At 35.6% G+C, this 23675-nt stretch overlaps 1 protein-coding gene across 7 annotated transcripts in view; it reads right to left on the bottom strand.

Moving 5' to 3' along the window:
• Positions 1-23675, bottom strand: part of LOC109430619 (coronin-1C-A) — an 84955-nt gene that overhangs the window by 40248 nt on the left and 21032 nt on the right. For 5 of the 7 annotated variants that reach the window (XM_062852119.1, XM_029879652.2, XM_029879653.2 and 2 more), the window contains exon 2: positions 8752-9217. In XM_062852119.1, coding sequence (XP_062708103.1) covers positions 8752-8949 — 198 coding nt within the window. In that variant the 5' untranslated portion in view covers positions 8950-9217. Of the gene's footprint in view, positions 1-8751; positions 9218-16196; positions 16496-23675 lie in introns of those variants that run through there. The other 2 variants (XM_029879654.2, XM_029879655.2) reach the window with 2 other exon arrangements.

Raw genomic sequence — 23675 nt, 5'->3', positions numbered from 1 at the left:
AGTGCAAACTTTTTAAAGGATGTAAGAGGAGCATAAATAGTAAAAAAATGATCTACGCATATGGTCATATCTCAACCGTTACGTACATAGTTATTGAACTTTCCATGTTTTTGACTATTTTTTGCCTTAATCCTCTAATACTCAAATTTTTAATTTTGGTCTGAATATCATTTTTCGTCATCTAAAATCGATTTTAACATATTTTGGGAGATCATTCTTTTTAATTCTCGATTTTGTGAATTGGGTTGTTTAGTGAATAAAATATTGATATTTTCTATATCCTAATCGAAAGAGCTCGTTTTTCTGAGTATAACGTGATTTTATTGCGATCCAATCCCTTTGTTTTGATGATTAAATAAACAAAACAAATTTAATTTCTGTGGATAGAATGACAGTTCATTCGATAAAATGACAGTTCGTCCCGAACAAAAAATTTTCCCTATACAAACTTGAAATGCATTTTAAAAATAGTTCCCGGTTACCAAAAATTATGAAATTTTGGATTTCGACTAATTTTTGGACGGAGAATCCGATTATGAAATAATCTCAATACCCCTAAAGAACCCAATTTCGGTTTTTGATTTTTCTAGTTTTTATTTTTGACCATCCCCTAGCCTATTTGGGATACGGATTTTTTGAGACAAAAACATTTATAGATTTTATGATTATTTTTGAAATATATTTATTTTATATTTTTTCATTGAAAACTCTATTTTCCGTGTAATTTTAAGGAAAATCATTTTAGAGTGTATTCGATTCCTTTCAATTACTTTACTACGATAGAATAGTTTGGAAAAAAAATAAAACATGTTATTTGTAGCGTTTCAATACAAAATAATCAATTACCTCTGATAGGTGACTAAAACATAAATGTTTCAATTACTTTTAAAAAATGTAAATACGCTTTGAAAGACACAAAACCATTTTGAGTTATACAGAATAGTCCTAAGTATCAACCAAAAATATAAAAATTTTGATTATCCACGAAACAAAAATTACAAAAATGCTTAAACTATACCCCGTCTAAAGGCGGGGTTGGGTATTAGAGGGTTAACTGGATATAACTTGAAAATGGTCAAATTTATCGCAGTTTTTTTTTTTTTTATTCGGATGATTATTGAATTTTCTATAAAATGGCATCTTTGAATCGATTGGTTTAGTTAAATAGCTTAGTTTTCTAGAGCAAATAGCTCTAAAGTAGAGTGTTTTTATATGTTTTTGTCAATTATCTTTGAAAAGTGCGTATTAATTTAAATTTTTTTCTGATGCAAAGTTGTGGCCCCTCACTCTACCATTCGTTCTCTGACATCAACCTTCTATGTCTGATCGTTTTCTTGCAATTTCGATTTAAACATCGCATTTCAGATCATAAATTTGCCCCCGAACTAACCGTGTACTAGGAGTCTAGACTGTATTGCGTTCTTCACTGGATAGCCCGTGGTCCAGCCAACAAATTTTTCGAAGACACCACCTACTTAAATTATAACGTTATTGAGATACACACATATACGTTTGTATTTTTGCATCCAGTTTGTATGCACACTAGCGCCGCCTATCGGTTGAATTCCTACTTATTTGGTTCGTCACTGGATAGCCCGTGGCCCAGCCAACAACTTTGTCGAAGACACCACACAGTAAAATTATCACGTTATTGAGATACGCGCATATACGTTAATACTTTTGCATGCAGTTTGTATGCACACTAGCGCCGCCCAGCGATGGATTTGCCAATGATTTAGTTCATCACTGGACAGCTCTTGACCATGCCAACAACTTTGCCGAAGATACCATGTATTTATAAAGCAATACCGCAAGAATCCTAACTATCTCATTTTTATCAGGTACTTGCGTCTCCATCCAGCGACGGGTGGTGACGCCGCAGATGGCTGTTACCACCCTCTTCAACACGCAAAACGTGCAGTGATGCCAATTAAAGAAGTTAGAAATCATGCGAATAAAATGTCCATTGTTTCGAAATTTAATAACGCCCTTATCTTAAGTGCAACTAAAAAGTTGTCTTCTAACAAAATGTTCCCTAATATATGCACTAAATCTTCAGGGGGGGAGCGGATTTTTAGAGTTGCTTTAATGTGCCTTTTTCTTCAAAAGTTTGAAAAGTTGAATTTCCCCATACTGAAAAATTAAAATTCCCATATAAAAGTTCAAGTCGATTGCGGACTAGCTTACCGATTTTTAAGAATTTTTAAATTTTGCAGGGCTTCATTTGGGTCCATTTGCAACCATTTGTGACTATTCGGGATTGTGTATTCGCAATTTTGCAAAAATCGACACGGCCTACTGGACAGTGGCGTGGTGTAGCAAGCATCGAGAAGTGGACGTGAAATGACGTTGAGTGTGTTGCCTTGTCGTATGACCGTCGAAAGTATACAGTGTGCCCACCTGAATTGACCAATCGTGTTGCAGTTACATATCTCGAAAAAAATATGCTATATCCACACGTTGATCCTTTAAAGCAGATACTTGGTAAGATTGTTCTGATTATTGTATATGTAAAAATCCCGTTCCAAAATCCCATCTCCTTTCTATTTACGAGGGCGTCGGTGAGTCGCTGGCATCTCGATAAATAGATATCATCCCTTCCCTACTATCCCTTTCCATCTGCAAAACGTATTTCTTATCGTTTCAGAGAGCGAGCAATGGCGCTTAAGCCTAGGCTTGTTAGCCAGGACACAGTGTAAATGCCTGTGCCCCATCCCGGAATCAGAAAGGCCCATGGAGTAACAACATTTCTTAGCTATGTCACTCCCAACGTTGTTGTTTAAATATACTAAAACACTTTCAATCACTCCAACACATCTACATATACTACTCAAATACACTCACAAAATCTTGTCGTATCACTCGCTTATAGTGAATCCCAAATCAACCCATCCCAAATATCCAACTCCTTGACACCTATGGGGGCGCCGGTGAGTCGCTGGCCTTTCATAAAGTAGGTGTCATATCATCACATCCTTTCCTATCCTCGTAACGGAGAAGATGGGCGTGGCCGGCAATGGAAGTTATCATGTCTTTTTTTACTTCAATCTCTGATTGGATAGCTGTTCCTTCCCAAATAGCATTCCATAAGCAATTAGAATAGGAGTATTTAAATTTTAACATGACAACTTTCAGTATGCAATCTACGAATTACTCCGTTACCACGCAACGCAACGCAACGCAACGCATTTCAGATCATAAATTTGCAACTGTCAAGGTAAGCACTTTTTGGCACACTGTGCTGCACATTTAAGTCGAAATTGCAAGAAAACGATAAGAGCTAGAAGTTTGGTGTTGAAGGACGAATGGTAGAGTGGAATAGGAGCCACAACTTTGCCTAAGAAAGAATTTTAATTTAATACGCCTTTTCAAAGATAATTGACAAAAAAATAAAACACACTATTTTTGAGCTATTTGCTCTAGAAAACTTAGTTATTTAACCCTCTAATACCAAATTTTTTTATTTTGATCTAAATAACATTTTTCGTCATCTAAAATCGATTTAAACATTTTTTGGAAGATGATTCTTTTTAATTCTCGATTTTGTTAATTTCAGTTTTTGATTTTTCTAATTTTTATTTTTGAACATCCCCACACTTTTATATTTTTCCTGGAAACTATTTGGAGTACAGATTTTTCGAGATGAAAACATTTTGAGATTTTATGATTATTGTTGAAATATTTTTATTTTATTTTTTTTTTCATGTGAAATTTTATTTTCCGTGTAATTTTAAGGAAAATAATTTTAGAGTGTATTTGATTCCTTTAAACTATTGAACTTAAATGGAATGATTTGGGAAAAATTTAAAATATGTTAATTGTAGCGATTCAATACAAAATAAACAATGACTTCTAAAAGGTGACTAAAACATCATTTTTTCAATTATTAAAAAAAAAATGTAAATTCGCTTTAAAATACACCAAAAACCATTTTGAGATATACAAAACAGTAATAAATATCAGCCAAAAATATAAAAAAAATGATTTTCCACGAAGCGGGGTTGGGTATTAGAGGGTTAACTGAACCAATCGATTCAAAGATGCTATTTGATAGAAAATTCAGTAATCTTTCGAATAAGGGTAGAAAAACTGCGATAAGTTTGACCATTTTAAAGTTATAGTCAGTTAAGGCAATAATAATCAAAAACATGGAAAGTTCAATAACTACGTAACGGTTGAGATTTGACTATATGCGTAGAACTTTTTTTTCAACATTTCTGGTCCTCTATCATCCTTTAAAAAAATTGCATTCACGAGCCTAACACCCTGTAGAGTGGCTGCAATGTAATGTCTCATGTCTGCATTTACTTTTTTTTATTTCTGTCACTTGGATATAGCTAATGTTCTTTAAAGAAAGATCTGTTGGGTTCCTTGGAGAACAGAGGCTTCAGAACATAGTCAATATGAGCTCTCGTTATGAGTGTAATGATGTAATTTAATAGGGTAATTTTCCAATTGTTGCACGACTAAAAATTCGCCAATTGTTACACACCTCATAAGAATAACATGGAGTGTGCAACAATAGGCGAGTTTTTAGCCGTGCAACAATTGGAAAATTACCCTACATATTTCTACAGAGTATACTGCATTTGAAGGTGATAAAAAAAAGAATAGAATAAAGTTTTCTTCAAATTAGTTTTGAGTGGTTGTTTTTTTTTGGGAACATTAAGTTTTGATCACTTTTTATACTTATACATTAAACAGGCCTTTAAATGAAAAATATCCTATTCTCAAATTTTACTTTAACGCTTTAAACAAAAACACTGTTTTTCGTTTTTTTTATCATTGCAAGACGAGAACGAGATCATCTGAATGGAACTAAGAAATTGAAAATCGACTTGCGCTATTCTACATAAGTTATTAGGTGTAGAAAAGCATTTTTTAAAAGAATTTCAAAAGTACCTTTTTAAATTGAAGAAATAGAAGTTTGCTGTCTTAGGAAAACAAATGTTGTGTATTGAATGCTCTCAAAAAGTTATTAAAAAAAAATAATCTTTTTGAGGCGTTACCCTAATTTTTTAAAGAGATAGAAATATAGGTTCTTTGGCCATGTTTTTTTATAATTGATTTTGTAGAACATCCCATTATCATACGGAAAAACTTAAATATTTTTCTTAAATGTCTTTTTGCAACTGCGCACTATAATATCTTTGTTTATAGGGGTATTAGGGGCATAATGGACTAATGGACACCCTAAGCAAATGAGTATGTTAGGCCTGTATAACAGACAAAAACTTAACATATTATCAGTTGGCTTACAACTTTAACTTGTTTCTTACGTATTTCAATCATTTACAGCTGGTAGAATGTCATTATTGTGAAAAAAATAATGAATTGAAAATCGTGTGTTTTTAGGGGCTGTCAGGAAAGGTACGGGGCGCAATGAACACCCATCGGGGCATAATGGACACCCCTGCATATTTTATGCTGTATCTTTGAGTATATCAACCAGTTAAGTAATTTGCCAACGGAGATCAATACCACAGATATAATGCTCCATCTTAGAGGAGTTTACATAACATCAAAGTTAATTAAATAAATTTTAGGCTAAAATAATCGGATTAATTTTTTTCAAACTCTCTAAAACGCCCAACAGTATGCAACGCGCGTATATCCATTCCTAATTGCCAGTGTTCATTTCGCCCCGAATAGACTACAACATTGAAATTGCTATTTTCAGTGTGTTCTGATCAAAAATATAATACTTCATCCATTGCTAAATCTACGTATACATCTAGATAAGGTAACAATTCACTTGTTTGTATGGTGGACACACTCAATGACTCGTAATAGCTTATTTGCTGCTGCTTCGAAATTCTAAGAAATCCACCATATGAAAAACATACTTCAATTTCAATGATATTTTGGTTATTTTGAAGGAATTTAAATGGTACTTTTGATAAATAGAACAATGACTTGTTCCTTTACACTTATGCATTGAAAGTTTTACATGAAAGTCAACGGTTTCGGCAAAAACAGGGGTGTCCATTTCGCCCCGGGTATCCATTATGCCCCTAATCCCCCTACTTGCCTCTTTGGTATCGTAACGGCCTACTTTTTTTCACTAAATCGAAGAGTTGCATTATAATCAGAGATGGGAACACTCACTTGCAACGAAGTACATTCACTAACTATTTTCTCAGCTCAAAAGCATGCAATCAAGAAACGTTGTATGGGCGACTTTTGCCTTGTGCTTTCGTCTAAAACTTTGCAGAATAGAGTAGGGGTCGCACACAAATCCCCAGGTCATGACAGAGCGGTGAAATCGACTCTCCACCAGGTGAGTGCAATTCACATTCACTTCGTGGAGAGTTGCCTTCGCAGCTCCCTCACGACTTCGGTTTGCGTGTGCGACCTCTACTCTATTCGGCAAAGTCTTAGAGGAAATCACAAGGTAAAAGTCGTCCATACATCGTTTCTTGATTGCACGCTTCTGAGTTGATAAAACTGCAAGTGAGTGTAACTCTTTCCAAGTGAGTGTTCCTATCCTTGATTATAATTCATAATGCAACTCATTTCGCTTGCATTATGAATCATAATGCGATTGTTTGATTAGAAACCAGAGTTTCCACGGTAAGAACTTGAAATATTGTGACGATTGTGACGGTTATAGCACGGCTTGCTTCATTCAAATTTCGAAGGATGGAACACGTGGACGCTCTCATTGAGCCATGGGGAAGCACGATGGTACTGTTTAAATTAATTATATTCTACCGTATTTTTTTTTGCCTTTGCAAATAATGTTGTATGCAACTTGTTGCAAAACTCGATTTTTACAGCACTCGTCATATTTATCCAACTCGCCAAGCCTCGTTGGATAAATGTATGATTTTATTTTGCAACTCATTGCATAAATAACTATTTCAGATGTTCCAGATTTCCGGAACAGATTCCCAATACTTAGTGAGTATTAATGTCTCTAACCAAAGTCCATGTGGGAAGGTTTACGGTCCAGATTACTTGTTTGGTTGCAAAGTTTAAGCTTGTTAGTGTCTCTAAAGCGTCTTTTTTTTTCAGTTGAAGCAGGTTCCGGTGGCCACAGTGGCCGAAGAGATTCAAAATCGGACAAGCCATTGATTTTTGCGAGCTGTCAAAAGCTTGGGATCAAACGACCCCAAGGTTTTATTTGTAACTTTTTTTTTATGGGACCGCCTCCAGGGGTCTTTCAAACCTTTACCTATATTTTTGAGAAAGATATATTTTCACGAAAAAAAAATTGTCAGAAAATTTCAGATTGCTAGAACTTGCCAAACAAAAGCTACAGAGAATTGAAATTTGAGAAAGATCAAAATAATACCCCAAGGTTAAACGGTTTGTATCTCGTGCTTCATGTCATTTGAAAATATCAAACGTTAACGCAGACTTCGATTGTTCAGAAGTATTGAATATAGACTGTTTCAGAAATTATAAATACACTTTGTTTTTCTAATAAAAAGATGTGTTTTGATGATTTTAATCATTTGTTTTCACAATACAGTATATAGGGCACTGCACTGTTTTGGTTTTGTATAAGATTTTGACGTTTCGTGGCCTTGTTGTTTACAAAATTTCTGTGAGAGTGAAAGAGAAGCAGATAATTTCATGCACTACCCTATTGCATTCCACATTTTTACGTTTCATGTAAACTGTCATGATATTTTTAAAAACAATCGAGTTCTTCAATTATTTACTTCATGCTTGAAAATTTAATTTGCACAAGAGTGTTTTCAACATTATTTCTTACTAAGTTTCAAAAATTATCTTACTCTTTATCACATTCGCTACCTCAATAACTTGTCTAAGAAATGCCATCATCAAAACCTGGGAAAAATCATGAGGCCATTTCCAAAGAATTTTGATTAGATCAACTTTCTTATTTTTTCTAGGTTTTTCTTAGCAACGTAAGGACTTCGATACAGTTTCATAGCGTTTATGAACACATTTCATTACAACTAAGTTTTTTTTTGCAGGTCATCCTATCCTTCAGATACCAATGCTTGTCATACTATCGAAGCGAATGTAATAAACAACTGTTGAGGTATTAGTTTGATTTACGTTTGATTTAGCAAGTGGTGTTCAAAATTTTGCTACTTTTTTTGCATTATGAAGACTTCAATGGTGGTTCTTGACAATTTTTTTTCCAGCCAAAACAACTTTGACTAAAAGAGAAACATCTTTTCTTATCGATACAGTAATTTCCAGAATGTTTGTTAAAGAAATGATTCATTTACAACTCGCATTTTTTCAACCTTTGGCTTACAGATCTCGATTTTCTATCTTTTGCACGAAATAGTAACAAAGTTGGTATTATTTGTATCCTTAGAGAGTTTACTACATGACCTATTAGGAACTTTCCTGCAAATCACTCTAAAATTAAAATGACAGTCAATCGTTAGTGTATTTATAACTTCTGAAACAGTCTATATCCTGAAAACTGGATAATTCTAAACTTTCAGCCAATGGCAACTTCAACAATTATTTATTAACTTTTATGTTTAGTTAGCTTATGTTGAAATATACCTAGTTTATAGTGGAGACCTGAGGACATTTTGTATCTGATTTGATCCAGTAACTTCATCCAGATATTACAGCCAGAAGTCCAAGAAAATTGTGACTTCACATATGTTCAAAACTAGAGTAGTAAGTCAGTTGGAATTTAAAATTTAGTGAACTTCAGTTGAGAAATGAGATGTTGGAGATTTTTGCCACTTTTAAAATTCACTTGGAGTTGAACGGGTTAAAACTCTGCGTTATCAGCAATTATTCTCCTACCTTATTGTGTGGCAGCACGATGAAGGCACCTCCGCCGGCCGACTCGACGATGATGGCCAGGAACTTTGGATTAACCGCACAGAACGTCGAGTCCCAGCTGCTCTTGGAGACTCTGATGTTGTCGTAGCACTGCTCCCGTTTTAGCGCCTGGCCGTAAACATGTCGAAATTTTGAACTTCTCACAACACGAAACGACATTTTGCTCCGTCAGCTTTTCTGCCTAAGCTATTCACTTGCCGAATTTTGTAATATTTTTTTCCTTTTTTTCGGGGGATTTATTAAGCACTTTTGATTTGTCGACGCACTTCCCCGAGATGTGACTCAGCAATTTTGACACCGGTAATTTGGATTACACGAAATTCGGATTTTCACATTCACATTGGATTTAGAATTAGTAAAAACACTAGCACAATTGGTTTCCTAATGGTAAAAAAGCACAATTTGTTTCGTCACTAAAATTTACAACCTGGAACGATTATGAGGAAGAGAAGAGGAAAAAGATATGTCAGTAATTATGGTCGATAACCGTGTCAGAAATAAATTTGGGGCCGTTACTGATAGTGTCTGGTAGGCTAGATATTGGAGATAAGGGTTTTCATTGAGCTTGGGCGCACTAAGAAGCGTTTTGTCAATATTGCTGGTCAAAAACCATTCTTCAAATTAAGCGAAAACAAAAACAAATCATTCCAGAAATTTTTAAATAGAGTTCAACTAGATTCCCCCAGGAAGAAATCCAACAGTTCTACGTTTAAATTCAAGGTGTGCCGGGGCCCGTAGCGTAGTGGCTACACGTTCACTTCATAAGTGGATGGTCATGGATTCGATCCCAGCCCCGGCACTTGCAATTTTTCGTCAGTTGCTCTTCCCCCCGAGAGCAGCTGACACCTGACCCTCTTCTGAGCATATGCTCTAACGGACCCGGAAACTTGGATATCGGCTAACGGCAACTCATAATGGACCCTCAATCGGACTGGAGAAGGAACAAGAGCCACATATCAACATCCTCGTGCTCATCATTCTACCCATGGACAGGGTAGAAAAGTGACAGTAGCGTAACGCCAACCAGTTCGATATAGTAGAATAAGAATAGTATACATTTGGGCGCTGTACAGAGTGTGTAAGTGACGCGGCCAAGTGGAATCGCTCACGCAGTGCCCTAGTGGACAAAAGAGCAGTAAATTAGATTTAAGTGGTTGAAGAATGAAAAAGTTCAAGGTGCTACCTTATTTGGAATACTAAAAGAAGATAATAAAAGCTAAAATAACTTTGAAATAATTCTGAGCAGCTAGACTTCCTAAATGTCAATTTAGGACAATTTTTTAAAAAGAAGAGTGAATTTTAATAATGACTTTCGTAGTTTTGTCTAATGACTTTTTGTCTTTCCGACATTTTGTTCTTCGATGCAGTTATTGTCGGAAAAGTGGCACTATAATAATTAGGCTACACAAGTTCCAAATTTTGGTATTTTTTGCTATTCTTACTTCGGAAAGTCTCATGATATTTAAAGTTTTTTTGTTATTGCTCATATAAATAAAATATTAACCTTTACAATCAACTGATTCATTAATAATATACTGCTTCCAACACAATTGAAGCTGAATACCAGTACAAACTCATATTCCACCCAAGATATTATTCGCCAGTCACCACACCCCGGTCCAGTCCTCGTTGCTAGTTGATAATCACCGGCACAACCGAGTCAGGTTGAGCGGTTGAGCCTCGGGCTGGCAATAATAAATTCTAAATCCACAACGCTGACATCATCAGTGCGCTTCAAAATTCGATTTGACGGTCGATCCGCGCGCGCAAGCAAACGCCAGCGCCCGTCAATCGACAAAATCCTCCCCGAAGATTGTCTGTTTCATCCACCATGGCATGCGTCGTCATCGCGGTTCTCCTCATTCCTGCAAGCATGCGTTCCACACCTTGCAGGCGCGCTCTCGCTCTCCATCCAACCAAGTACCTGCACGGTCACTTGCACTGCTCTGATTCCAAAAACGACTACTGATCAACTTCGTGCCAGTGATAAAACTTTCACGCGACTGACTGTTGTTTTATGAGTTGATTTTGATATCGGGACCGGTCGATAACTGGTAGTCATTCGAAAACGAAGTGTTCTTCACAGCCGGGATTACGGGATTATGCAAAGAAAGGGGCAACTATCTAAGTAGCAATTTTAATATAAATACTATGCTTTACATATAAATAAACTGCAGTACATGTTCGCTATTTTATGTATAAAAAATCAAAAGTTTTGATGTAATTGATTTTTTAACCTATTAATTATTTAAAATAATATAAAAATACAACATTTTTTACTGTGTATACGATTTCCACATAGTTTCAAAAATTGTCTAAATATTCTTATCATTCGGACAGTGAAAATAGCAAACTGATGTTGCAACTTGCCTTTTTTTGGTCATGAAAAATGCTTATTCAAAATTTGGGATACAATATTATGCAGGATTTAAAGGGCTACGCAGTCTTCAATACGGAAAACTAGCTTTATTGCTTGCCCGACGTTTCGAGTTTTAGTAACCCTGAAGATGACACTAAATCCCTGTGTCGAAACGTCAGCCAAACAATAAACCTCGTTTTCCGTATTGAAGACTGCGTAGCAGTTTTTTAAGAAAAAAACTTCATTTTCGGTGGAATTTGTTCTATTTTTGCTCTTACTATTCGAAGGCTCATATGGCCGAGGCGGTCAATGTCTGGTAAATGTATTCAGCAAAACCATATTAAGGGAGATTAAAGGTTTATTTTTTTGTAATAATCGATTTCTAAATTTTCTTTTTTGTTTAGAACATTTTTTACGGTGTGTAGTACGTTTTCAACATAGTCCCATGAATTGCCTAAAATATTGCCGACAGTTTATTAATTGGGCAAACCGTTTCAAGGATATATTTTTTGAAAATTTTCAATGATTTTCTGCTTAGAGCTTTCTTAAAAGCGAAGCTAAAGTCAAAATGTGGCACAAATTTCCCAAATGGAGGAGAGCGTGCCTCTGGAGTCGACCTACTAATACCTGTTAAAGTCAAAATATCCTATATTGATAATGCGACTTGTCTATTTGTTCATGAAAAATGCATATGTAAAATTAGATATAAACTAAAAAGACACAAGAAAAATTTGATCATCAAATGCTCAATAGTATGAAATCCAAAAATTGGAATCAATCTTGACATTTTTCTACGCTCCGGCACTCATGTTAGCAAATTATTTATATGGTTTTGTTCGTAAACGATTTCGATTTCAAAGTTTTTTCATTCTTCTGGCAAAATGCTACGGGATAAAGACCGACAGATCGTGGATCTCTAATTAGCCTAGTGTTTAAGGCTATGGATCGCCAATCCGGAGACAGAAGGTTTGATTCCCGTTCTGTGTATGTTGTACAGTATGCGGCAGGAAAAAATGCGAAAGTGTTTTTCAACTTCAAACCTCATTTTCGTCCATTTGACGTTAACCAATCTATGTTTCAACGTTCCATGATCTCTAATAGGCTAGTTTTCTGAAAAGTTAATTATTGCGCATTTCCCACCCCACTGGACCCCTTCCGCAGTTAGTATAAGTGCGGGATCGTGAATAAAACTGCGATTTTGCATCGAATCGTGTCGGTGTCTTCTGCGCACTTATGCATTACAAAGTGCTGAATAAGTGCGCAGAAGACACCGAAACGATTCGATGCAAAATCGCAGTTTTATTCACGATCCCGCACTTATACTAAGTGCGAAAGGGGTGCAGTTGGGTGGGAACTGCGCAACATTTCCCATTTTGGTCACTAACCTTTGCAGGGAGGCGCCTGAAGCTGAAGACAATCAGAATTTTCAAACCGCAGAAAAGTACACAGGTCGCTCGTATCTGGTAAAACAAAATTTTTAATTTGCTCTACAATATCATCAAATGGTCGGCGTTCAGTCAGAGTGGACTACGCGATTTTTCGGTCAGGTAAAGATAAGCTGAGGAATTTGTTGAACCTGAACTTATCGACGTTATCTTGATGCAGACGTGTCATTACATAAAAGAATAATAGTATTTCTGAAAATAATACCAGAGATTTGAAGTGCTTGCATGACATTTTCTCAAAATCATTGAAAAGCAAATGATCCGGTTTGACTTAACGCCGACCATATGTACTTATTTCATCTAGTATGTGAAACTACATGGCTCTGGATCAGTTTAGTCTGGTTGTTCATCGAATTTAAGCAAATTTTATGACTGTTATAGTCATTTTGTTTAATTACCATTAGGCGCGCAGTTTTTTGATACCCGCTTATTAGGCTTACATTATCATATGTTAAACATCAAATATGTTTATTTTTATTTTGCAGTGCTAGAATATAGACATTGACTGATACACTGTCATGGAAAAATAGTCATATATATCCCATATTTAGCGTGTAATAGTGCCTTTTCGCATTTTTTCCTGCCGCACCCTGTATGTTGTACTTGCTTCACAATATACTAATACATGCAATGACAGGCAAAGAAAGCTCTTTAATTAATAACTTTTTTTTATCTGTATTAACGAGATTTTTAGCCCTAGGCTAGTTCATCTTGGGACCCACGCGACATGTCGCGACAGATCGAAGAACAAAATGACGATAAGACATGAAGTCATTAGATAAAAATTCAAAAATTAACCACCTTTCAAGGAAATTTATTTCAGCAATTGGTAGATGGCACGCTTATCACGATTTTAATATAAGGATTAATCTAAATTTGGATGTTTCTTCTTTCGTCTCATCAAAAAGTTTCCCCTTAAGAAGAAGAAGTTTTGGATTATTTCAGATAATTCCAAATTATGGTACAATGTTTACCCTAATACATATTGATAACGCAGCATTATTTAATCATGGGGAGTGTGTAATCATTTTTAGTATAGTAGTTTGAAGCCACAGCTTGCAAAACATAACAAAAAACTAAACATTACTATAAGAAAGTTACAACAAAAACATGATTTTAAAATAGTTATCATCACAGTTTATTAACATGTTGATAAAAAACTAAAAAATAACTCTTAGAAGTACTGGAATGAAGAAATATTATTTCAAAACAGATAAAAATAGCGTTACATTATTGACCTAAGAAAATGTTACCGTCGTGCGGGGCTACTTTTGAAATACGGGGCTACTTTGGACACTTTTGAATATGGATTTTTTGAATTTGAAATATCGTTCAAATCTGTTTGATGTCTTTGGGACTATTATGACGCAATATTTTCCCCTTCATTTGGTTGAAATTGTTTTTCAAACAAACTCTTTATTGTTTGTCAGGAGGCGAAAAACATCGAATGAATCATAAAAAAATTCATAACGTATCAGAACATTTGCTCTGTAAGCATTGTTTCTGCAGTTCATAAATTTCAAAGGGTTGCTCAATTCGTGCAAGAAGTATCGACGTAGCATATACAATCGAATATTTGTATGGATTCACAATATAAATGACCGTTTCACCTAAATAATGGAATGGTGGCCCTCAGACAGCCTTTTAGTCTGTATTAAAATATCACGCTGCTCATAAAACCAAAGGTAGCACAGAACCACCTAAAAACGCATATATTTATTGAAATCATGTATGAGATAGTATACAACAGTATTGGTACAAAGTAGTATTCTAAATAAACCCGGAATTTTAACTGCAGTTTTGTTTTAATTATGAATGTCCAAAGTAGCCCCCTCTGGTTCTATATGATATGTCTCCGATTGATGTATGGACAATTTTTTGTTTATGGATGGATTTAGTTCAAATTTTGCATGCATCCTACATACATACTCACAATTATTATGTGTAAAAATTGTGGAAATACATTCACTACTCTGGGAGTTACAATGTCATAAAGTTGAAAAACCATTAAAAAGTGTATAAAGAAGCCCCGCACGACGGTATATATTTGGAAAGTTCCAATTGTTTGGAGGGAATCTATGATAGGTACATATGTAATAAGGAATGGAATAGCAATCATAGCAATCTTTGCACATAAAAGTCTGCGTTTTTGGAAGCTTCTTCAAGGACAGACTTGTTAGAATCCCAAAATGGCCGCCACAATGGCCGACTTTGGCACCTACTCACGATTTCGAGGGCACAAATCTCTTCGTATACAAAACCAGCGCACCTGATATTCTTATTTTAAGCTTCTTACAAGTGAGCAAGAACAGAATAATAAAATGCACTGTTATGTGAAGCTTGCTTCTTGAGATTTGTGCGTTTGAAGTTCTGATGCGCTGTTGAAGCGGGATTTCAAGACATTTGAGAAATTTGAAACAACATAGAACAAACTCAGTTTTAAATTATTTAAAATCTATCGAATGGCCCTGGATGTCCGGGTTTTCTAGTTAGTCTGATTTTCGAGATACAGCAAATTAGAATTTCTCAGACTTACTAGAGCCACCTAGCGGGTAAACCTAAAATCAACTAGTTAATCATCGGGTAGCTCTTGACAGTCCAATCAACTTAAGGACAGACTTGTTAGAATCCCAAAATGGCCGCCACAATGGCCTACTCACGAATTCGAGCGCACAAATCTCTTCGTAAACAAAACTAGCGAAGCTGATCTTCTTACTTTAAGCTTATTACAAGTGAGCAAGAACAGAATAATGAAATTCACGGTTGTTTGAAGCTTGCTTCTTGAGATTTGTGAGTCTGAAGTTCTGGTGCACTGTTGAAGCAGGATTTCAAGACGTTTGTCCTTAACCAAAATTCGAAATTCTTCTATGTAGATACAGAAGTTTAGAATTTCCAAGGCTCACTAGCGCCAGCTTGCGACGGCATTTACCTATCTTGACCCCTGACCCATGTTTCTCCACATGTCATACTATGTACTTCAAAAATCAATACTACTGTAAGTTGCTTAATTTTATACCTATTCACTGGATGACACCACACATAATTGAAATTAAATTTTTTCATGATTTCTGAGTAATTTTTTTGAGAGGAAACAAGCATACCATGTGTTGAGTGATGTAATACGTATACACATCATATAGCAAAGTATGATATGAAATTCCTGTGTTATTGAAGATAGAACGTTGCCTTGGCAACCAAAAAATCATCCGGAAGCTGGTGATGATATCATTCTGACTGGCCGCCTGTGATGGCAGCATAAAGTGCTTCTCATTTTTTGAATGCTCTCGGTTGTTTCCCCGTTTGCTGTGCACTTCGATAACACAGAATGTGCATAGAACTCGCCGATCATCTGAGTAATAATAATTCACACGCTTTTCCTTTTATTGCATTCTCTACACATTCTCGGTCTCATCTCATAAAGCAAACGTGCCAGCTTCCTCGGTAGATTTGAAAATATTTCAACAAAATGTGACGAACATATAGTGTTGCTGAAGTACCACTTCGGTCGTCGATTCTTTTTCGGGAATATTTTCAAGGTGCAACGAGTAAAAAAAATAAGCTGACTGAGTTCTGACGTTCGCGGCCACAAAAAATAAACACACCCACGAAGTTTCTGCGGCGAAAGGTTGATTTTTTGCCGCTGTTTCTTCGTGTCTATACCTATGACACAGCACACCACACCACACGAAACTAACCAGTCAACTGACTGAGTAGCAGGCGATGACGACGTCAACGAAAAATAAAGACGTTGTCGTGAAGTGGATTTCAACCATCAAGAAGGCCCTGCCTGGAGATCGCCGCCTTGGTTCAGCCGACGCGACGATTCTAGACGATTTTTGGGGTCTCGCAGGATAACTTTCCCTCGCGCGCGCGCGCGCGTAGCATAACTCAGAGTGAGGTGCGCTTCTGCTACTCTGGTTTTATTTTCTTCTCACGTCAACTCTCTACTCTATATGCTAACACATCATTTGACCTAGTTCGCGTACACCGACACGATCAACCGACGACGACGACGGTCAGCGCCACAGTGGGATCAAAAATGAGCCAAAATATGACGAATCTTTTAAATGCCGCTGGTTTCGGGTCGTGAAGTTGACCATTTCGGTGTATTTTACCCCACTGCGTATAGGACATATGCGAATAAATATGTATTTGTCAACTACATGCACAGGCCTAGATCATTGAAGGCAAATGTGGTTGCAATTCAAGCATATTTTATACATCTTTTGAAATGCACATTTTGTCCCATATGCCCCAAAAACTGCAAGATTTTGAAAATCTTACATAATGTTTGATGGAATACACTTGTTTACAAAATAAAGCGAAAGACATGAACTTTTATCTCCGACCTACACTTTTCGCGCATATTTATGTACTGATTTTAAAACTTTAGTAAAAAAATATTAAGGAGAACAAATTTTGGGTTTTAGGTTAAAATCGAGTTTTACAGTGTTAAAAAAATATGGACTAGGAAATATATCCGAGTATTCGGCCAAAGAAATCCCTCACGGAGTCTTTCAAAAAATCTTCAGTGATTTTTTTCGGATATTTTCTTCAGGGATTTGTTTAAAAATTCCTCTTATCCTACAAAATCACATAAATAATTCTTTCAAAGAATTTTGCATGATTTACTTCTGAAATTCTACAAAAATATTAATGAATTTGAGCAGAAATTCCTCCAGGGGTGAAAAAAATGTTCAGAAATTCCTTCCAAAATTCATAGATTCCTTCAATTAAGTTTCCAGCAATGCCTTCAGAAACTATTCCAGAGTTTTTCAGAAAAAATTACAAAAGTTGTATAAAAATGTACTGAAAAATCCTTTAAGCATTCTCTCAAATGATCTTCCAAGAATTCATTCCAAAACTTTCTCCGCGGTTTGCTTTAGAAATTGCTCCAGGATTTTTTTTTTGAAAAACTGTTTTTCTGTCAGAAAATCTTTCTGGGATTTCTTTAGATATTCCTCCAGGCACTCTTTAAAAAAGTTGAGATCCATTCGGAATTTTTCCGCAGGGTTTCCTGTAGAAACTGCCCTACGGGTTTCTTCCCAATTTTTTCGAGCGATTCTCTCAGAAAATCTCCCATGGCTGTTATTAGACACGGACACGTTCAATGCTTCCAGTGAGCTTTTCGCTCTTTGAAGGAAGCACGACACTAGACAACGGACTAGCATGCAACGCCCAGTGGCACAGCCGAAAGCTTTTCCTGGCAGCTGCGGCGGGAATCGAACCCGCGCTCCTCAGCACGATGCGACTAAGAGCTTGGTGACCCTAGCCGCACGACCACGGAGCCGCACTATTATATTTCAACTACTAATTTCTTTAGAAATATCTCCAGATTTAACCCCCAATAATTTTTTTACAAATTTCTCCAAGGATTACAGGTCGGACTCGATTATTCGGGTGACACCAAAATGTTTTCACCCCGGATAATCAAATCACCCGAATAATCGAGCCATGCTCCTTTTCTTTTATTTTTAATGTTCTTCAATTAAAAACTGTTCGTTAAACATATAAGCTAACATACATGACGTTGTATTGCCTAAACTCAACGTCCGGTATTATTATAACCATGTTTTTTGAAAATGAAATTTTAGCTGAATAATATGAAAAAATAAAAACAATCTTCAAGTAGGCTAAATCCTATTTACAAGTGTTGTATTTGATGTTTATCACATTTTTTTTACATATTATAAACTTAAATTTTGTAAACAAAGCAAAAACAAACTTTTCCCAGAATAAGCGAGCCATTTTTGCCGGATAGTCGAGCCCTGGATAATCGGGCCCCAAGTTAATTGAGTCCTCGGATAATTGAGTCCGACCTGTACATTGAAAAAAACTTCCACAGATTTTTCGATAATTCTTTCTCGCTAAAATCAATCCTGCACTGAGGATACTGCAACTCCGAAAATCATACGAATCAACTATGATTTTTTTGCCACAAGAATTTCTAGCGAAAATCATAGTTGCGAACTATGATTTTGGATTCAAAGCGCCAACTATTATTGTCATACTGTTACTGTATAAATTTCATAACACTCACGTATGAAAACCATGCCGATAACGTATAAAATCTGAAATTATGTCGTACGACTATCATACATGTTTTTATGAAATATTTTGCACAAATTAAAAAAAATGCAACTTGGAATCGAACCAGGAGCGTCAAGGTTGGCGAGTGCGTGCTTTACTCATACGCCCATCGACGCTTCGGAAGTTGAAGTGGTTAGAAGCCAATAAAAGGTTTTGTTGTTTTTAGCAATGGTGTTTCATAACACATCCTATGATTTTCATACGATGCTTCTTATGAGATTTTTCATACGACAAGTCTTATGGATTTCGATTTTCAATGTATGAAAAGCATACGAGAACTATGAAATGATGAAAAAAATAAAAATAACTTATTCATAAGATGCAAACAATGAAAAGCATACGAACAGTATCCTCAGTGTAGAAGTCATTTAAAAAACCTTCCTCAATTTCCTGAAAAAATCTCCCAGGTATTAAAGACATTCTTTCAGGGACTTCTTTGGAAACTCTTTGTAGATTTACTTTATCATACAGGAAGCTCTAATGCAATTCAGTCAGAAATTCTTTCACAAAATCTTCTAGGGATTTCCTTAGACTTTAGAATGCTCTCCAGAAATTACTCTAAGAACTCCTTAAGAAAGTTTGCACGGATAGCTTCCAAAAATGTTGCATGGATTCCTTTAGAAAATACTTCAAGAATTCCTTTCAAAAAATCTTGCATATATTGTTCCAGAAATTCATCTAAGAATTTCTTCAATTTTTTTTAGAAAACCTCCCATGATCTTTCTCAAAAATACTTCATAGATTTTTTTAAAGAAAATGATTCACAGATACATTGAGAATCATAAATTCAGAACTCCTTTAACATTTTCTCAGAAGCTTTCTGATGAATTTTCTCCAAGGATTGCTTTAGCAATGCCACAAGAGATTATTAGGGAAATTCCCAAGATTTATTCACATTCATTTTGATATACTTTCATGACACTTATCTTCCAGAAATTGCTCCAAGGATTTCTTAAGAAAGTCTTAGAAAATGCTCCAAAGATTACTTCAGAATTTTTTCTACTGATTCTTTCAGAGATTTTATAAGGATTTTAATAGAAAGGCTGGAAAACATTCTTGTAGAGATTCCTGCAGAAATTTACACAGAGATTTTATTAGAAATCTCGTCAGGTATTCCTCTATATATTTTCTCAGAAACTCCTCCAAGCGTACCTCTAGGAATTTCTCTATGGATTTCTCCAGAAATTCGTTAAAAAAGAGGATTTTTATTAGGAGATTTCTCCAGGATTTTTTTCATAAATATCTCAAAAGGTTCTGTTAGGTATTCCAGGGCCAGGGGTTTCCAGGCGTTTGTTCAGGTTTTCCTTCTGGAATTTCTTCAGAAAATCCATCTAGGCTCAGTGCACCAGTTATGGCTATAGTAACTCAAATTCGCCATAGTTGAGTTTCATCCTTAAACAATGCAAATCAACAATAAAAAAAAATGTGAACAAAAGATCACATAGCATAGCATGGATACTTGCACAAATCTTGGATGGAGTTGCAAAGTTGAATTTCCATTGATATTGCTGATGTCGCTACTATCTACAATGTCATAGATTCACTCAGCTCCACACACCTGGCCAAGTCCTTGCAAGCATTTATAAATCCCTTCATCAACTTGGAAAGAGCCCAGAACTGAAGCATCTTCCAATAGATGAAAGGATGTTGAAAATAGCGAATTTTCAACTTATATGCAGTCATAAAGTAAATATACCGAAGTAGAATTATTTATAAATAAATAAATAATATTGGAAAGATCTCACCAACTGTTGTGGTGTTTTTGTGGTTCAATGCCGATCATCTGATTGTCTTGATTAATGTTTTTCTTTGTAAAGAACATCACAATACTCAGCAAAGAACAACACAATACTGAACACTAAACACCCGCGCATCTATTGTTTTGATCGCGATCGCGATCGATTATGCTGCCATACTCACCCCTACAGGAGCGATGCATGCACATCGAAGAACAACACAATACTGAACACCAAACACCCGCGCATCTATTGTTTTGATTTTCACTCGAGACAATAGCGAACGCGATCGATTATGCTGCCATACTCACCCTTACAGGAGCGATGCATGCACAGCAAAGAACAACACAATACTCAAAAAAAAAAAATGTGAACAAAAGATCACGATCACAAAAAATGATTTCAATCGTTCAAACTTCTCAAATTGCTCAAATTATGATAGAAATAAATCATTTTCCTTAAAATTTCGGCTTCCTTGCACCCTATTTCGCCAGAGTACCAGTTTTGGCTAATCCCATAAGGAATACATGTAAATAGTGCGAAATGGAACCAAAATTAAAAAATGTATCCATAACTGGTACAGAATTCCTATCATTGCCATATGCCGAAATAGTACTAAAAGAAGTAGAAACGGAGTCTATATTTTTCCTGTCAGGTATGAAAACTAATCAATGATTTGATATATCGACGAAATTCGTCGGTCTTCTTCTTATTTTTATAGAAATGGTTTTCCTTAGATAGTGCGATAATTGGTACAGGCACCCTACGGATTCTTTAAATATTCCTGTTTTTTTTTTAGAAATTCTTTCAGGTATTCATTTAAAGTTTTCCTCAGATATTTTTTAAAAATTTCTTCTGAAATTTCTTCGGAAATGCTATCGGAAATATCTTTAGAGACTTCTTCAATATTCCTAGGATAACTTCAGAAATTTCAGCAGGGATTTCTTTAAAAGTTGTTCCATGAATTATTTCAGAAGTTTTTCTAGCAGTTCCTTCAGGAATTGTTCAACCGTTTCCTTCAGAGATTCCTCCAGGAATTCATCCATTGAAATGGGACCAGTAAAGGGGCGTTGAAATCGGGGAATCTTGTCTAACTAGCTCTGATTTTACCATGACAACCCTGGACATAATTTTGCACACATCTTGTCAGTATTCTGCCGAAGCATTACAATGACTTTTTATGTAATTTGCTAAAAATGTTGGAATTCAATCAACTGATTACACGTCAAGATAATATAAGGCATTTAATAAAAACATCTGGAATATATTACAATTCTCTGTGAGGAAGTCATAAGAAATGTTGAAAGAAGTTTGTTAGAAAGCTTTGATGGAAAGTGTGGCGAATAGTCAGCTTGGATGCATCCGCTAAGCATGTTGTCATTGCTGAGGAATCTGTGTATCGCCAAAGAATCATCCTATATTCTTTGCATATCGTGATCAGCGACAAAGTGAGAAATATTTATAAAAAATGGAGTCAGAATGGAAAGTATGAGATTAAGGTATATAACTAAGTATTCCATGAGATAAGTTTTGGCGCTATTATGGGTGCTCTACAAAACAATTTACACCCGATTTTTTTTTTGTGCACGGGTCGGGTTTTCGCTATAACTCAATAAATTTTGAACCAATTCTCATGAAATTTTGTTCACATGTAGGCACGATTAGTACTATCCGTGTACAAAATCAGGTTCTCTCTCTTCTCTTCTTGGCGTAACGTCTTCACTGGGACAAAGCCTGCTTCTCAGCTTAGTGTTCTATGAGCACTTCCACAGTTTTTAACTGAGAGCTTCCTCTGCCAATGACCATTTTGAATGTGTATATCGTGTGGCAGGCACGAAGATACTCTATGCCCAAGGAAGTCAAGGAAATTTCCTTTACGAAAAGATCCTGGACCGACCGGGAATCGAACCCGTCACCCTCAGCATGGTCATACAAACTGCAAATTTCAAACTGATTAGATATTGAAAATTTTACGATTAAAAAATGTACTTTGAATCGAAGTACATAAAATCGAGAGTCTATATAATCGAGCGTCCACTAAATCAAGGTATACCTGTACTTTTGTGGACCATTTGCTTAGTTTTATGGATCATTTCAAAAAAATTATGAATCGTTTCCAGTATTTTATGGATTGTTTTTTATATTTTATGGATCCCCTTATTTATATGCATCGTTTTTTTACATTGTATGGATCGTTTTCTTGTTTTCTATGGATCATTTTCTATTTTTTAGGGATCTTTTCCATTTTTTTCGTGGGTCATTCTATGGATCGTCTCAGCCATTTAAAGGAACAGATAAAAAAATCTGAAAATGTTTAACGCTAAATTTTACAAAAAGAAGGGGCAATTCGACATTTCTCCATGGATCTAAATTACTTCCTTATGGTTTTTTGTTTTGATTCTATGGAATATTGAAAAGTCATCAATGTATCATTTAACAATTTTTCATGGTTCGTTTTGTAAGTTTAAGGGCGCAAACAATGGGCTGCGAGCTCCAGTAAAAAAAATCAGCTTTATCGAAGTAATGGTTACGGAGAATAAGTTTTGTAATGTAAGCCACCATGCTTAAAATTAGAATAAACACTTTTAAACCTTAAACATGATGTGAGCTAGTGTAGTGTTATCGAATAACGCTAGTTTCGAAACGTGAAATTGATCACATGAAAAATACAAGAAATCGCTTGACATAAGATTCACTCACACGTTATGACACAGACAGCCCATTTTCTCTCTTTTTGCCCTATCTTCATGTAAATTTTGATACAAATTGCAATCATAAATCACATCACTGCTCTGGGGTGATTGAAAACAGCAGCGCTTTAGTAAGCCAACATAAATTTTGCAGATGATTTTTTTTTAAAATACTGATTTTGACCGAAATGACCATGGTGGAACTCTGCATGGAATATCGGGTAGAATTGGGGTTATACCCTTATTTGAATTATTCCATATCTTAATCGAAATATAAAATTCATAATTTTTGGTGTTGCCTTTAAAGTTTGCATGGGGAAACATTTATTTGGGATCGAACTGTCATTTTACTGATAGTATATAACTGTTATTTTAACCACGGAAATTTTAAACTGTTTATTGCACTATTCAAACAAATGTACATATTGGAATGCAACACAATCGTGTTAAACTCATAAAATTTCTGCAGTTTTTGGGGCATTTATGGCAGAATGAGCGTTTTAAAGGATCTACCATGCTAACGATTAATGATAGCTCATAATCACATACAAAAATGAAGCAAAAC

The sequence above is a fragment of the Aedes albopictus genome, chromosome 2 (genome assembly GCF_035046485.1).
Source record: "Aedes albopictus strain Foshan chromosome 2, AalbF5, whole genome shotgun sequence".
Taxonomy (NCBI): Eukaryota; Metazoa; Arthropoda; class Insecta; order Diptera; family Culicidae; genus Aedes; species Aedes albopictus.
The sequence above is the reverse complement of the archived record's forward strand: the minus strand, read 5'-3'. Positions and strand labels throughout refer to the sequence as shown.